Raw genomic sequence first — 14,427 nt, 5'->3', positions numbered from 1 at the left:
GCAGAATAGTCCTCCTCTGTGGTGTAGTGATTAGTGTGATTAGCTGCCATCCCCGGAGACCCGGTTCGATTCCCGGCTCTGCTACGGAATTTGAAAAGTGTTACGAGGGCTGAAACGGGGTCCACTCAGCCTCGGGAGGTCAACTGAGTCGAGGTGGGTTCGATTCCCACCTCAGCCATCCTGGAAGTTGTTTTCCGTGGTTTCCCACTTCTCCTCCAGGCAAATGCTGGGATGTTACCTAACTGAAGGCCACAGCCGCTTCCTTCCCTCTTCCTTGTCTATCCCTTCCAATCTTCCCATCCCCCCTGTTCAGCATAGCAGATGAGGCCGCCTGGGCGAGGTACTGGTCATTATCCCCAGTTGTATCCCCCGACCCAGAGTTTGAAGCTCCAGGACACTGCCTTGAGCGACCCCTCGCTGATTCCGAGGGAAAAACCGACCCTGGAGGGTAAACAGATAAAGAAGAAGAAGAAGAAGAAGAAGAAGAAGAAGAAGAAGAAGAAGAAGAAGGGGAGTAGAACAACTAATTATGTCAGAAGTAAGGAGGACATAAAATGCAGACTAGCACAAGCAAGGAAGGCCTTTCTTAAGAAAAGAAATTTGCTCACTTTGAACATTGATATAGGATTTAGAAGGACGTTTTCGAAGACTTTCGTCTCGAGCATGGCACTGTATGGAAGTAAAACATGGACGATAACTAGCTCAGAAAGGAAGAGAATGGAAGCTTCTAAAATGTGGTGTTAGCACCACCACCACCTGAGATGGGTTGTTCGAATCACAAACAAAATACTGCGTCGAATTAGTGAGAGGAGAACAATTTGGTGAAATTTGACGAGAAGAAGAGAGAGAATGATAGGACACATCTTAAGACGGTGGTGGTGGTGGTGGTGGTGGTGGTGATTATTGTTTTAAGAGGAAGTACAACTAGGCAACCATCCTCTATATAACACTAATCAGAGGGGAAAATGGAAGGGATCCGACACTTCGAAAAATGAAGATATCGGCCAAAGGAAGACAAGGGCCACGAAGGGCGTGAAAATGAAACACTCCCTAGCCCTCGCAAACCTAATAGCGTCGGGGTCAGAAAAGAACAAGTGTTGACCAAGGGATGTCGGATAGGATAGATGAAAGTGAGGAGACTGGCACAAGTAAGTGGAAATAATGCCAGGACTCAGCAGAGGGCCCCGTGGTCGCCAACCCACGCTTCAAAGTTCAGAGCCCCTTACGACAGGCAGGGGATACCGTGGGTGTTATTCTACCGCCCCCACCCACAGGGGGTCACATCCTAAGACACCCAGGACTTGTTCAGTTGGTTTTTGACGGAAGTGTAGGCGATAAAAACGGTAGGGCTAGACCAAGGTATAAATATGGCAAACAGATTAGAGTAGATGTAGTAGTTACGTAGAAATAAATAAATTGTTAGCACAGGAGAGTGTGACATGGAGAGCTGCATCAAACCAGTCTATGGACTGATGACTCAAACAGTAACAACAACAACAACATTGCCAGTTTGTTGCTATTCCCTGTTAAAGAAAGTACTAGTCCATCTGTCTCATGGCACAAGCCAGAACAAAGTGTAGCTTCTACCGAAGTCTCAGTCCACTTATACCTGTTGCAGTATGAAAACTGCTGAAGTGTTCGTGGGATCGGCCATGCTGCAATAGCACTTTCTTGCTCAGAGAGGAAAGCAACGGCAAACTGCCTAACTCCTCATCATGCCTTATTACAACGCCGCCATCAGTTTCTGCGGTTTTGCTTAACCTTTGTTGGTGCTTGGTGCTGTTTGGGGATCCAGCCAGCCTCCGCGCTGAAGACTCTACGCTATAAATCGCACATTTAAAAAGGAATTAAGATGAAACACATCAATGAAAAATCACTAGATATTTCACTCGCTGTATTGAAACCACATGTTACTTCTGCATGTTAGTAAAATATAAACAAAAAAGGGAGCCATGCTTGTACTACTACGATTAACACAAATACGAATTCCTAAATGTAAATAATACAAATACGATACATAATATATTTAAACTATCAAACAGAGACAGCTGTTTAATGTCGCAATAACACATTCAGCTTTTCTTTGACTGTGCCACGGGAAAGACGTAGGACAGGTATGTACGTAGTACTACTGGCCTTAATCCAAACACTGCGACAAGTAGTTAGGGGGAATGTAACAATTATCTATAGGCTGCGCGATACAGTTTCTATAATTAATATATTTGCTAAAACTTTACTAAGGGGATTGCAAAAGGTGGGTTAGGAATCCAAAATGGCGTGGCTCGCACGACGTCAGAATACGCTACACTAGGCTGCCATCTTCGGCGTTGCAAGACCATTGCTCTCCTTTGGTTACACCATAGGTCTAGGGACAAGCCACTGATCTCTATACATGGATGGCTGGTAGCTTGGGTAGCAGTAAGCCGAATAGAAGATGACTAGCGTAGTAAGATGGCAGCAAGCGCACGGTGCAGTAGACCATGAGGAGCGCGCTTGCTTTGTTTATGCTTAGTTCCTTCGAGCAAACAAACAGATATAGAGGTCGCTCCCTATATTTCTACCGGCCAAGCATGAGCGATCAGCTGGTGTAGGGCAAAACAAGGTTGTCTTCCATAAGAAGAGCATTACGGAGTGTTTTTAAATCCCGATTTAAGTGTGCTCCTTATGATTAATTGATTTAAATTATTCAAGATGGTGACAAATGCTCTTCCCTTGGAATATATCCTTTCCTTTTTGTATGAAAAGTGTTAAGTATCACTATATATTTGTAATATTTGGATGTGTTTACATATCAGTTAAGCGTTACGGTGGCGTGATTAGACCTCACGTGGTTAACGCTATAATTACCACTTTTCTAAACACTAAAACGACGCACTATGAACTCTACGCCATAAATCGCACATTTACAAAGGAATTAAGATGAAACACATCAATGAAAAATCACTAGATATTTCACTCGCTGAATTGAAACCACATGTTACTTCTGCATGTTAGTAAAATATAAACAAACAAGGGAGCCATGCTTGTACTACAACGATTAACACAAATACGAATTCCTAAATAATAATAATAGAAATACGGTACATAATATACTTAAACTATCAAAGTATACATGTGTGGCAGATATAAATCGAGTATTATTTGGAAGAGGTACAACGTTCTCTCCGTCAGTTCAAATAAAAATATTTCCTAACACAACGTAATTGTATTCATTACGTAGTAAACAAGTGACTGTCAGCATGCCCAGGTGTACTTCTACGGCAAATACGCCGCGAAATACTTAAATATCCAGCGAATAATACACAGTAAACTATCATTATGCCATTATAGGAGAAGTGGGCCTGCGGGCTCATATTAAATGGCTTCTACAAGCTTTAAACAAGCCGGAATGACTAAAAAAACATTTTCTGAAAGAGGAAGAATTGGGCTATTTTTGTATGAATAAAAAGAAAAACTGAGAATTTGGCTCAAAATACGAAAAAGAATGCATAATTTCGTGGCATACAATTTACAGCAATGTTTCCAGAAACTGTTTTTCACTGGTATTGCGTTACTGATCGCTAATTGCATGTATTCAATACCTAAGTTAATATTAATCGGCCGTTAATTATACACTCATTTTTATTGCTATTCCGGAGATTTACTGACCTCGGAATGACGTGTCAGTGTTCCCAATATCCTTATGCTTTGAATTAACATGTCCCTATATTTTAATTATTCCAATGCGCCATTAATTGTGATTTAAAATTGATTATATTATCATTGCTTCCCCATAAGGAGAGCTCTAGGATGGGTACACCAACATGGCGGACTGCGCGCTCAACTTGGCGTACTTTCTCCTGCAGCGGAGAGCTGCCATCAGCGATCCATATATAAGAGATCAGTGGGATAAGCAAAAATACCCAGGTTAGACCCACGAAGCGGTCTACAGACCTCTGGTAGACAAAACTTGAATCACGGATACAGTACTCGCATCCGGCACACACCATGACAGTTACAAACTCGTCTGTTTGGTAGCCCTGCGCCCAGACATGATGCGAGTTCTCTCGGACACAATAGTAACCTGCTCTCCATCACATTCGCTCAGTAGAAACAGAGAAAATGGCCACAATTCATACATTTGCATAGTCTATGTTTTATTCTATATATGTAAGAATAATTTTGGGGGAGATTTGGTGGGTACCTGGCAAGCATAAAGCAAAGATCTCTCAGATATCGTTTCACGTCATTTTTGTAGGCTATTCCTAAACATGCACCCCCGTTAGTGAAGTGCTACCACGGATTTAATTATAGAAATTATTTCTACATTTCAAAGGTATTGGAGCATGTGAGCATACATCTAAGTGAATCACCATTCTTCTTCTTCTACTACCACTTTTCCCACAAGTGGGGAATCGCGGGAGCGAACTATGTTCTACATGTAGACATGACTCTGTTTTTGGCCGTATGCCATTCTTGATGCCAACTCTATGTGGAGGGATGTAATCACTATTGCGTGTTTCTGTGGTGGTTGGTAATGTGGTGTATTGTCTGAATGTGAAGAGGAGAGTGTTGGAACAAACACAAATACTTAGTCCCCGGACCAGAAGAATTAATCATACACGATTAAATTCCCGTACCCGGCATCCTCTGAACCGAAGACCTTAACCGCTGACCATTCAACCAAGGACTCGGGCCGAAGTGAGACAGCATTCACTGATACAAAATAAATACAGGAAATCACAAAACATGAGGGGCTCTTAACTTAGGAGCGTGTGTTGTTTGAGTCCTGCCAATTTCATTTCGTCGACACCAACATCTCCATTACTTTCACGGAGATCCTTAACATACCTTTCTTATATTCCTCCTCTTTTAACACCATATTCCAAGTACTTTTATTGATTTTCCCAAACCCCCACATTTCATTTCCATCCTAGGGAGTGTCTCATTTTCATGGCCTTCGTGGCACTTTCGAAGAGTTGGACTCCTCCCGTTTTTCGTCCTGATTAGAGTTAGTTGAACTTCCTCTTAAAACAATAAGCACCACCTTACGTTACGGAACGAATTGCTATGACGTACTGTGTTTACGATTGTTACTATGCCTTGTTTCAGAGGGCCGCGGAAAGAAGAAGAAGCTCGCTCTGTTGCTGCCACTGGCTCTCGCCTTCAAGATCAAGGCCTTATTGGTGCCTACACTTTTAGGCGTGTTGTTCATAAAGAAGCTTCTGGTGTTGGGGGCAGTCCTCCTGCCTGGGCTGCTCAGTTACGTTAAGTACTGTAGGCCTCCTCCACACCACCACACTCACGCTGTGCACACAGGATACAGTGCTGACTTCGACAGTGCCTCTGAATTCAGTTCTGGGCCCGGATTCGCGGCTCCGCCTCATTATAAAGACTACCCTTCACGACGTCACAATAATGTGGCCTATCGGGCTTACAATGGATACTAGGTAAGTGCATATATCCTGGAAGTTCTCGCCATGTGATGGTAGAGATTCTTTCTTTCTTTCTTTCTTTAATTAATTAATTAATTTATTTATTTATTTGGCATTCGCAAGTTAGCGTTCCTGTCCTCTTGTATATTTTCTTTCTTTCTTAATCTGGTTACCCTCCAGGGTTGGTTTTTCCATCGAACTCAGCGAGGGATCTCACCTCTACCGCCTCAAGGGCAGTGTCCTAGAGCGTGAGACATTGGGTCGGGGAAAGAACTGGGGGCGATGACCAGTACCTCGCCCAGGCGGCCTCACCTCTTATGCTGAACAGGGGCCTAGGTGGGGGATGGTAAGATTGGAAGGGATAGACAAGGATGAGGGAAGGAAGCGGCCGTGGCCTTAAGTTAGGTACCATCCCGGCATTTGCCTGGAGGAGAAGAGGGGAACCACGGAAAGCAACTTCCAGGATGGACTCTTGTATATTTGACCACGTAAATTGCAACATGATAAACGAATATTGTTCGTTTCTGTGGTGTAATGGTTAGTGTGATTAGCTTCAACCCCCGGAGGCCCGGGTTCGATTACGGGCTCTGCCACGAAATTTGAAAAGTGGTACGATGACCTGAACGGGACCCAAGTGAGTAGAGGGCGTTTTCTGTGGTTTCCCACTTCTCGTGTAGGCAAGATGCCGGGATGGTACCCAACTTAAGGCCACGGTCGCTTCCTTCCCTCATCCTTGTCTATTCCTTCCAATCTTCCTATCACCGGGCGAGTTGGCCGTGCGCGTAGAGGTGCGCGGCCGTGAGCTTGCATCCGGGAGATAGTAGGTTCGAATCCCACTATCGGCAGCCCTGAAGAGGGTTTTCCGTGATTTCCCATTTTCACACCAGGCAAATGCTGGGGCTGTACCTTAATTAAGGCCACGGCCGCTTCCTTCCAACTCCTAGGCCTTTCCTATCCCATTGTCGCCATAAGACCTATCTGTGTCGGTGCGACGTAAAGCCCCTAGTAAAAAAAATATCTTCCCATCCCCACCTAGGCCCCTGTTCAGCATAAGAGAGGTGAGGCCGCCTGGGTTGGTCGCTTCCTTCCCCCTTCCCTGTCTATCCCTTCCAATCTTCATATCCCCCCCCCACAAGGCCCCTGTTCAGCATAGCAGGTGAGGCAGCCTGGGTGAGGTACTGGTCCTCCTTTCCGCTTGTATTCGCCCTACCCAAAATCTCACGCTCCAGGACACTGTTCTTAAGTCGGGGGGGGGGGGGGAATCCAACGGATTAAGAAAGAAAGAAGGCTATTGTGAATTTACTTATATGAAGTTAAATTATGTATAACTTTAAGAAAGAAATATTATTACCACCATCGCTTACAAGGGTAGTATCCGCGTTGAAACTATTACAATTCCGGCATTTCGGCTGTTGCGGTGCACAAGATGTCAGAATAACCCGTTAGGCCTGGCTGCGTTTTGTTGCACCATCTGCTCTCGTTATTAAAGTAGACGAAAGCGTTTTATTCCGTGGAGCAGAGTGGCGCAGTGGAAGCGTGCTGGGCCCATAACCCAGAGGTCCGTGGATCGAAATCACGCTCTGCTATAGCTTTTTATTACATTTGATTAAAAATACGGGCAGTGATTTGCTCCTATAAAACTTGCATTTTGTTCGAATTAGTAATGAGTTTCATTTATTGTCCCGAACAGACTTTTCACTTTCTATCCCACCTTCCGCTTGGTTACCAAGATGCGTTTCTTCTGCTCGTAGAAAATCTGCTTGAGTAGTCTATTGTATCCATTTTCCATTCTCCTGCACTAAAGCGAAAGCCCCGACAGATCCTTTTACACCCAATAATTTAGTTGCGATAGTGATACAGCAGTTATTAAACTTCATCGAAACATATTTTATAGGTAAAGCCGGGCTGAGTGGTTCAGCCGGTCGAGGCGCTAGCCTTCTCACCGCAACTTGGCAGGTTCATCCTGGCTCAGTCTGGCGGGTTTTGTAGGTAGTCAAATACGTCAGCGGTGTGTCGTTAGGTTTATTGGCACGTAAAATAACTTCCCGCAACTCGGCGTCTCCGAAAACTGCCAAAAGTCGTTAGTGGGAGACAAACTCAAAAATATTTCTTTTTTTACCTTCCAGGGTTGGTTTTTCCATCGGATTCAGCGAGGGATCCCACCTCTATCGCCCCAAGGGCAGTGTTCTGGAGCTTCAGACTCTGGGTCGGGGGATATAACTGGGGGAATGACCAGTACCTCGCCCAGGCGGCCTCACCTGCTTTACTGAACAGGGGCCTTGTGGTGGGATGGGAAGTTTGGAAGGGATAGACAAGGAAGAGGGAAAAATAGTGGCCGTGGCCTTAAGTTAGGTACCATCTCAGCATTTGTCTGGAGGAAAAGTACGAAACCACGGAAAACCATTACGAGGATCGCTGAGGTGGGAATCGAGCCCCCCTATCTACTCAGCTGACCTCCGGAGATTGAGTGGATCCCGTTGCAGCCCTCGCACAAATGTTCAAATTTCTTGGCAGTGCCGGGATTCGAACCCGGGCCTCCGGGGGTGTCAACTAATCACACTCACTATTACACCACAGCGCCGGCGGACAATAAGATCTCTATTACACGCCAATAATTCTAAGATACATCAGTTAATAAACTTCACCGACACATACTTTATCGAAAAGAGCTAGTTCCTTCAGGAAAAGTATCAGTAGTTAGCTGTGGCTTCCCATTCTCACTTTTACGAAAATGCTGGGACATTTCCTACTACAGGCCACAGCCGGTCACTTCTCCAGGCTTTATCACACTTCAAATCACCACCTTGCTGGTGACGGCGTCACTCTGTAAGCCACCCGCCTTACCCCTTCACGGTTGGAAATGAAAACTAAGAAGATAATATTTAAAAAATGACAGACAACTACACCATAGGGTACAACTCTCGATTCTTCTTTCTCTTATCATAACTTGAATGTGTTATGTCCTTAACTTTTATGTCAATATACCACGATGTAGGTATGTTACACTTTTCAAGATTTATTCAGTAGAACCTCACCGCCTCTGTGGTGTAGTGGTTAGTGTAATTAGCTGCCAAACCCGGAGGCCTGAGTTTGATTCCCGGCTCTGCCACAAAATTTGAAAAGTGGTACGATGGTTGGAACGGGGTCCACTCAGCCTCGGGAGGTCAAATGAGTAGAAGTGAGTTCGATTCCCACCTCAACCATCCTGGAAGTGGTTTTCCGTGTTTTCCCACTTCTACTCCAGGTAAATGCCGGGATGGTACCTAACTTAAGGCCACGCCGCTTCCTTCCCTCTTCCTTGTCTATGCACTCCGAACTTCCCCTACCCCCTAAAACCCCTGTTCAGCACAGCAGGTGAGGTCGTCTGGGCGAGGCACTGGTTGCCTACCCCTTCCACTCTTCTCATCACCCCACAATGTCCCTGTTCAACACAGCAGGTAACGTCGCCTGGGCGAGGTACTGGTCCATCTCCCCAGTTGTATCCCCCGACCCAAAGTCTCACGCTCCAGGACACTGACTTTGAGGCAGTTCGAGGGAAAAACCAACCCTGGAGGGTAAACAGATTAAGAAAGAAGGAATTTCTAACATTTAAAGTATTGTACTATGTCGTTCTTTTTACTGAATAGAGTGTTCAAATACACTGAAGAAAATAGAAATTACAACACCCAGAAGGAGTGATGCTACATTGCTGCAACTGAACACGCAGGACGAGTGTTTGGTTGTGATTCGATGATTACACTTTCAGGTCCCTCTGACCGCATGTTTGGACAACAATCAATACAGGATGTGCCCACCACGAGCTGCAATACATTGATGAATTCGTCGAGGCATTGAGTCAATAAGCCCCTGGATCGCTTCCTGAGGAATTGTGGCCCATGCTTGCTGTACTGCACGGGTCAGTTGTTCCAGAGTTGTGGGTGGCTGAGGACGGTTGGCCAGTTGTCGACCCATCATGTCCCACACATGCTCAATAGGACTGAGGTCCGGGGATTTGGCGGGCCATTCTAAGGTTGTGATGTCGTGGAGAGCTTCTCTGGAGATGCGTGCATTGTGAACCCGGGCATTGTCCTGCTGAAACATCTCATTAGCAATGTTCGCCGTCGTAGGGACAACCACTGGATTGAGTACCCTATCAACGTAGTGTCGAGCAGTCATAGTGCCCTCAATAAGCATTAATTGTGATTTCACATTAAAGCCAATAGCTCCCCAGACCACAATGCTTGGTGTTGGCCAATAAGATCGACAATAAGATCCGGGCGGCCCCTCTCCCCGGTAGGTCGGCGCACACGATTCCGGCGATCACTGCGGGCAAGACAGAAGCGCGATTCATCACTTTTTTTGCTAGTTGTTTTACGTCGCACCGACACAGATAGGTCTTACGGCGACGATGGGACAGGAAAGGGCTAGGAGTGGGAAGGAAGCGGCCGTGGCCTTAATTAAGGTACAGCCCCAGCATTTGCCTGGTGTGAAAATGGGAAACCACGGAAAACCATTTTCAGGGCTGCCGACAGTGGGGTTCGAACCTACTATCTCCCAAATGCTGGGTACTGGCCGCATTTAAGCGACTGCAGCTATCGAGCTCGGTCGATTCATCACTAAAGACGACCCTATGCCATTCGTCGACCCACGTCGATCTTTCTCGACACCAGGCCAGCTTTACACGTCGCTGTTGTGGGGTCAATGGAACACCTTCTGCAGGGACACGGGCTCGTACGCCGTCTTCACGCAGGCGATTACCAACTGTTTGTTGTGTAACGTGGGGTGCCACACCTGCTCGAATTTGCGCGGCATTTGCATGGGGTTTCATCCGGCCCATCCGAATGATGCGGCGATCCTCTCTCACAGTTGTCTGTCGTGCTGGGCCTGTGCCAGGTCTACGAGTGTGGGTACCTTAATTTGACCACTGCTGCCATACATGTTGTACCGTAGATGCCTGTCGGCCAATACGTGCAGCGACAGTCCTTAGCGATAATCCAGCCTCAAACAGTCCAATTATCCGAGCTCTGTCAAACGGCGACAGTTGTTAATAGCGTGCTCTTCTCTGTCGTCGAGGCATGTTTGACGGGGAACACTTCACTGCACAGACTACAAGTCAACTATGCTACACTAGAGTCCGTATACTGCAGTTGATTCCTCCGCGACCAATCACGTGGGGAGAGCAGTAGCAACAATCCAATGGGTCTGAAACTTTTACCGTTTACATACCTATATGGCATCGTTCCATATTTTGAAAATCAACACAAACGACCATTGCTTTCAACTTGTTGCAATTTCAATTTTCTTAAGTGTATGTGCCATGGTTCATTTCATAAGTTATTTTGTTTAATCCGGACTTTCATTAATTGGGACAACGTAGAATCTCAATAAGTCCGCATTAATGAAGTTCAACTGTATTTACTGGCCATGTTTATCGACGCATTTAGCACACATCTTCGCCAACAGTGACAGAGAAACCCATGCGATGGAATTTCATCATGCAAAGAAAAAAATATAGCGGTAGGCTGTCAGTATGGTAACGGCTGCAGCGTTTTTAGTGTTTTGTAGACTTACTTCTCTCTATATACAAATAAATAAAATTGAAGTCTCTGTTTGTAATGTCAAAATAACAGCATTTTACTAAGTTTATATTAAAGTATATACGGCACGTATAACTAAAAACCATTTTTTACAATTTTTGTCTGTCTGACTGTTTGTTCCGGCAAATCTCCGAAACGGTTGGACCGATTTTGACAGGACTTTCACTGGCAGATAGCTGATGGCATAAGGAGTAACTTAGGCTACTTTTAAATTTTCAAAACAGTTAGAGGGGGTTGACGGGGGATATATAAAATAAAGAATTTGTCGTACAGGGACGAGACAAAGCTCATTTCAAGCCCCTTGACGCAAAGAACATAATTCGGCAAGCCGTACGGGGCCGAAAACCATGTTTTAAGACCATAAAACCAACCGGTATGGAGATATTGGCACCACACTACCCCTGCTCTAGGAATCCGATGAAGAAATGACAAGCCGTAAAAATGGCAACGTCAGCTCATGGGTTCTACAACCGCGAGATTTGCCACCCATAATTGGTACACATTTGTAAAGTTACGAAATGTCGGATCAAACAAGTACATTCAATAATATTTATATTTGTGGTACTATCTAGCGGCAGTATACTTACACTATAATTTCTAACATGACAAATAATTTCTACGTACTTAAATAAATACATCAGTGATATAAATATCTAATGAAGTCACTCACGAATTCCAGGAAGAGGATTAGGAAGAACAGGTTTCTCCACCTGAGCCAGTCTAAACCTCACGAGCAGAGCCAGTTCTTCTTTGAATGGATAAATGTCCACCCTATTAGTGATGGGATAATGGAATACTTTTAATAATCGAGTTACTTCCATCTGATTATTTAAATAATCAAATGAATAATACATTTAAATAATCGAATGAGTTTCAAATATCATTCAGTTATATCGCACAGAATAATCGGATGCGTCATGTATATTTTTTTCGGTTTAAGTGTGTCAGGTAGACAATCTATTGAAATAAGCGAATCGATGAATTCTAGGAATACGCTTTTTTTTTTCCAAATGAATCTCCAAATGTTGAAACTAAATGAGTGAATTAACTTTCTTGTTCTTTAATATCTCTAAATGAAATTCGTTATTCAAGTAAATACCGCTTTCTGACCGCATAATGCAACTAAGCCCAGTACTACCAACTGACAGTTTCTTTTAACTAGCAGCGGGCAATATACATACTTTAATTTTATGTCGTCCGGCTGCATGCATAAATTGTTTGCATGCTGGTCTTTGGTCAAATGGGTCCAGGGGGTCCAGGGGCTCCCGGGTTCGATTTCTGGTCGAGTCGGAAATTTTAACTTTCATTAGTTAATTCCTATGGCTCGGGGACTGGGTATTCGTGCCGTATTCAGCATTAGACTTCATCTTAGGTAGGGCCTCATCCTCACAGACGTGCAGGTCACCCATACGGCGTCAACTCTAAAGACCTGCACCAGACCTTCCCGGAGGCCACACGTCATTATTATGTGAAAGGTATAAAACGCATTATATTAGCTTTAAGACAACAACAAAATATATATACAGTATATATATTTTTTGCTAGGGGCTTTATGTCGCACCGACACAGATAGATCTTATGGCTACGATGGGATAGGAAAGGCCTAGGAGTTGGAAGGAAGCGGCCGTGGCCTTAATTAAGGTACAGCCCCAGCATTTGCCTGGTGTGAAAATGGGAAACCACGGAATAACATTTACAGGGCTGCCGATAGTGGGATTCGAACCTACTATCTCCCGGATGCAAGCTCACAGCCGCGCGCCTCTACGCGCATGGCCAACTCGTCCGGTGCAAAATATTTTAATAATAATACACCTCGGTCTCTTTCATTCACCAGCCATTGTTTTTCCCCTGTGGGATAGGGTGCTAGAATAACACCCATAGTATCCCTTGCCTGTCGTAAGGGAAGCGTGAGTCACCGCGCACCTCATACCTCGTGCGGGCATCGCAAGCAACTGTTGTCCGGAGTCGTGAATTTTGAGACTCATTAGAATGTTTACCTTAGCTACCAGGTTGTAGTCGTGAGTTTTGATACTATTTGTAACTAATTTTAGCCCGTGAGTTTTGAGACATAACCGTATGAGTAACTCAAGCCAGTTTCTGATAACCCTTACTTCTGCTAGTTAGAAATAAAAGACAAATGTTATGTAGGTAATACATTTTATTCAATAGTAAGTGGTACACTTGGAGTGTGGGAAATAACTTGGTGTAGTATGGGTCTGTGATAGTAGAAATAAATTACCGTATATAATTTAAGAGTTCGCGAGTAATATTACGAGTAATAGTACGGCCAATAAGTGTCGCCGCTATGGTATAGCGGTTAGTGTGATTAGCTGCCTCCCCCGGAGGCCCGGGTTCAATTCCCGGCTCTGCCACGAAATTTGGAAAGTGGTAAGAGGGCTGGAACGGGGTCCACTCAGCCTCGGGAGGTCAACTGAGTAGACGGGGGGGTTCGATTCCCTCCTCTGCCATCCTGGAAGTGGTTTTCCACGGTTTCCCACTTCTCCTCCAGGCAAATGCCGGGATGGTACCTAATTTAAGGCCACGGCCGCTTCCTTCACTCTTCCTTGCCTGTCCCTTCCAATCTTCCCATCCCTCCACAAGGTCCCTGTTCAGTATAGCAGGTGAGGCCGCCTGGGCGAGGTACTGGTCATTCCCCCAGTTGTATCCCCGACCCAGAGTCTGAAGCTCCAGAACACTGCCCTTGAGGCGGTAGAAGTGGGATCCCTCGTTGAGTCCGAGGGAAAAACCGACCCTGGAGTTCAAGGAGAAGAAGAAGACAAATATTATGTAGGTAATACATTTCAATCGGCTCCGTGGCTAAATGGTTAGCGTGCTGGCCTTTGGTCACAGGGGTCCCGGGTTCGATTTCCGACAGGGTCGGGAATTTTAACCATAATTGGTTAATTTCGCTGGCACAGGGGCTGGGGATGTGTGTCGTCTTCATCGTCATTTCATACTCATCACGACGCGCAGGTCGCCTATGGGAGTCAAATCAAAAGACTGCATCTGACGAGCCGAACTTGTCCTCGGACACTAGGTACCGGCACTAAAAGCCATACGCCATTTCATTTTTTTTTTCATGTTATTCAATAGTATACTTGGAGTGTGGGAAACAACTCGGGTCTAATGCGTAATTTAAAAGTTCGGGAGTGTTATTACGGGCAATAAATGAATTGCCCAGTGTGCTGGGATAGTTCCTGGTCGCAACATTTAAAGTAAAGTAATGTTCGAGAAAATTTGTTGTTCTATCCAACTGACCACGATGTATTCACAACGACAGCTACCCTCCAACTGAGCGCGCAAGTCAACACAGCGCCATCTTATAACAGAGTATACGTGTGACGGCACATTCTTAGAACAATTTTAATAATGTTATTTGCTCTGCGTCCACTAACTACCTTTACGATTTTCGGAGATGCCGAGGTGCCTGAATTTAG

General features: G+C 45.0%; 1 protein-coding gene across 1 annotated transcript in view; it reads left to right on the top strand.

Moving 5' to 3' along the window:
* The window catches only part of LOC136877691 (uncharacterized), a 61,262-nt gene extending 55,833 nt beyond the window's left edge, over positions 1–5,429 (top strand). Inside the window, exon 2 of the mRNA XM_067151902.2 lies at positions 5,092–5,429. Coding sequence (XP_067008003.2) covers positions 5,092–5,429 — 338 coding nt within the window. The remainder of the gene's footprint in view (positions 1–5,091) is intronic.
* The last annotated feature ends 8,998 nt before the right edge of the window (positions 5,430–14,427 follow it).

The sequence above is a fragment of the Anabrus simplex genome, chromosome 7, assembly GCF_040414725.1.
Source record: "Anabrus simplex isolate iqAnaSimp1 chromosome 7, ASM4041472v1, whole genome shotgun sequence".
NCBI classification, from domain to species: domain Eukaryota; kingdom Metazoa; phylum Arthropoda; class Insecta; order Orthoptera; family Tettigoniidae; genus Anabrus; species Anabrus simplex.
The sequence above is the reverse complement of the archived record's forward strand: the minus strand, read 5'-3'. Positions and strand labels throughout refer to the sequence as shown.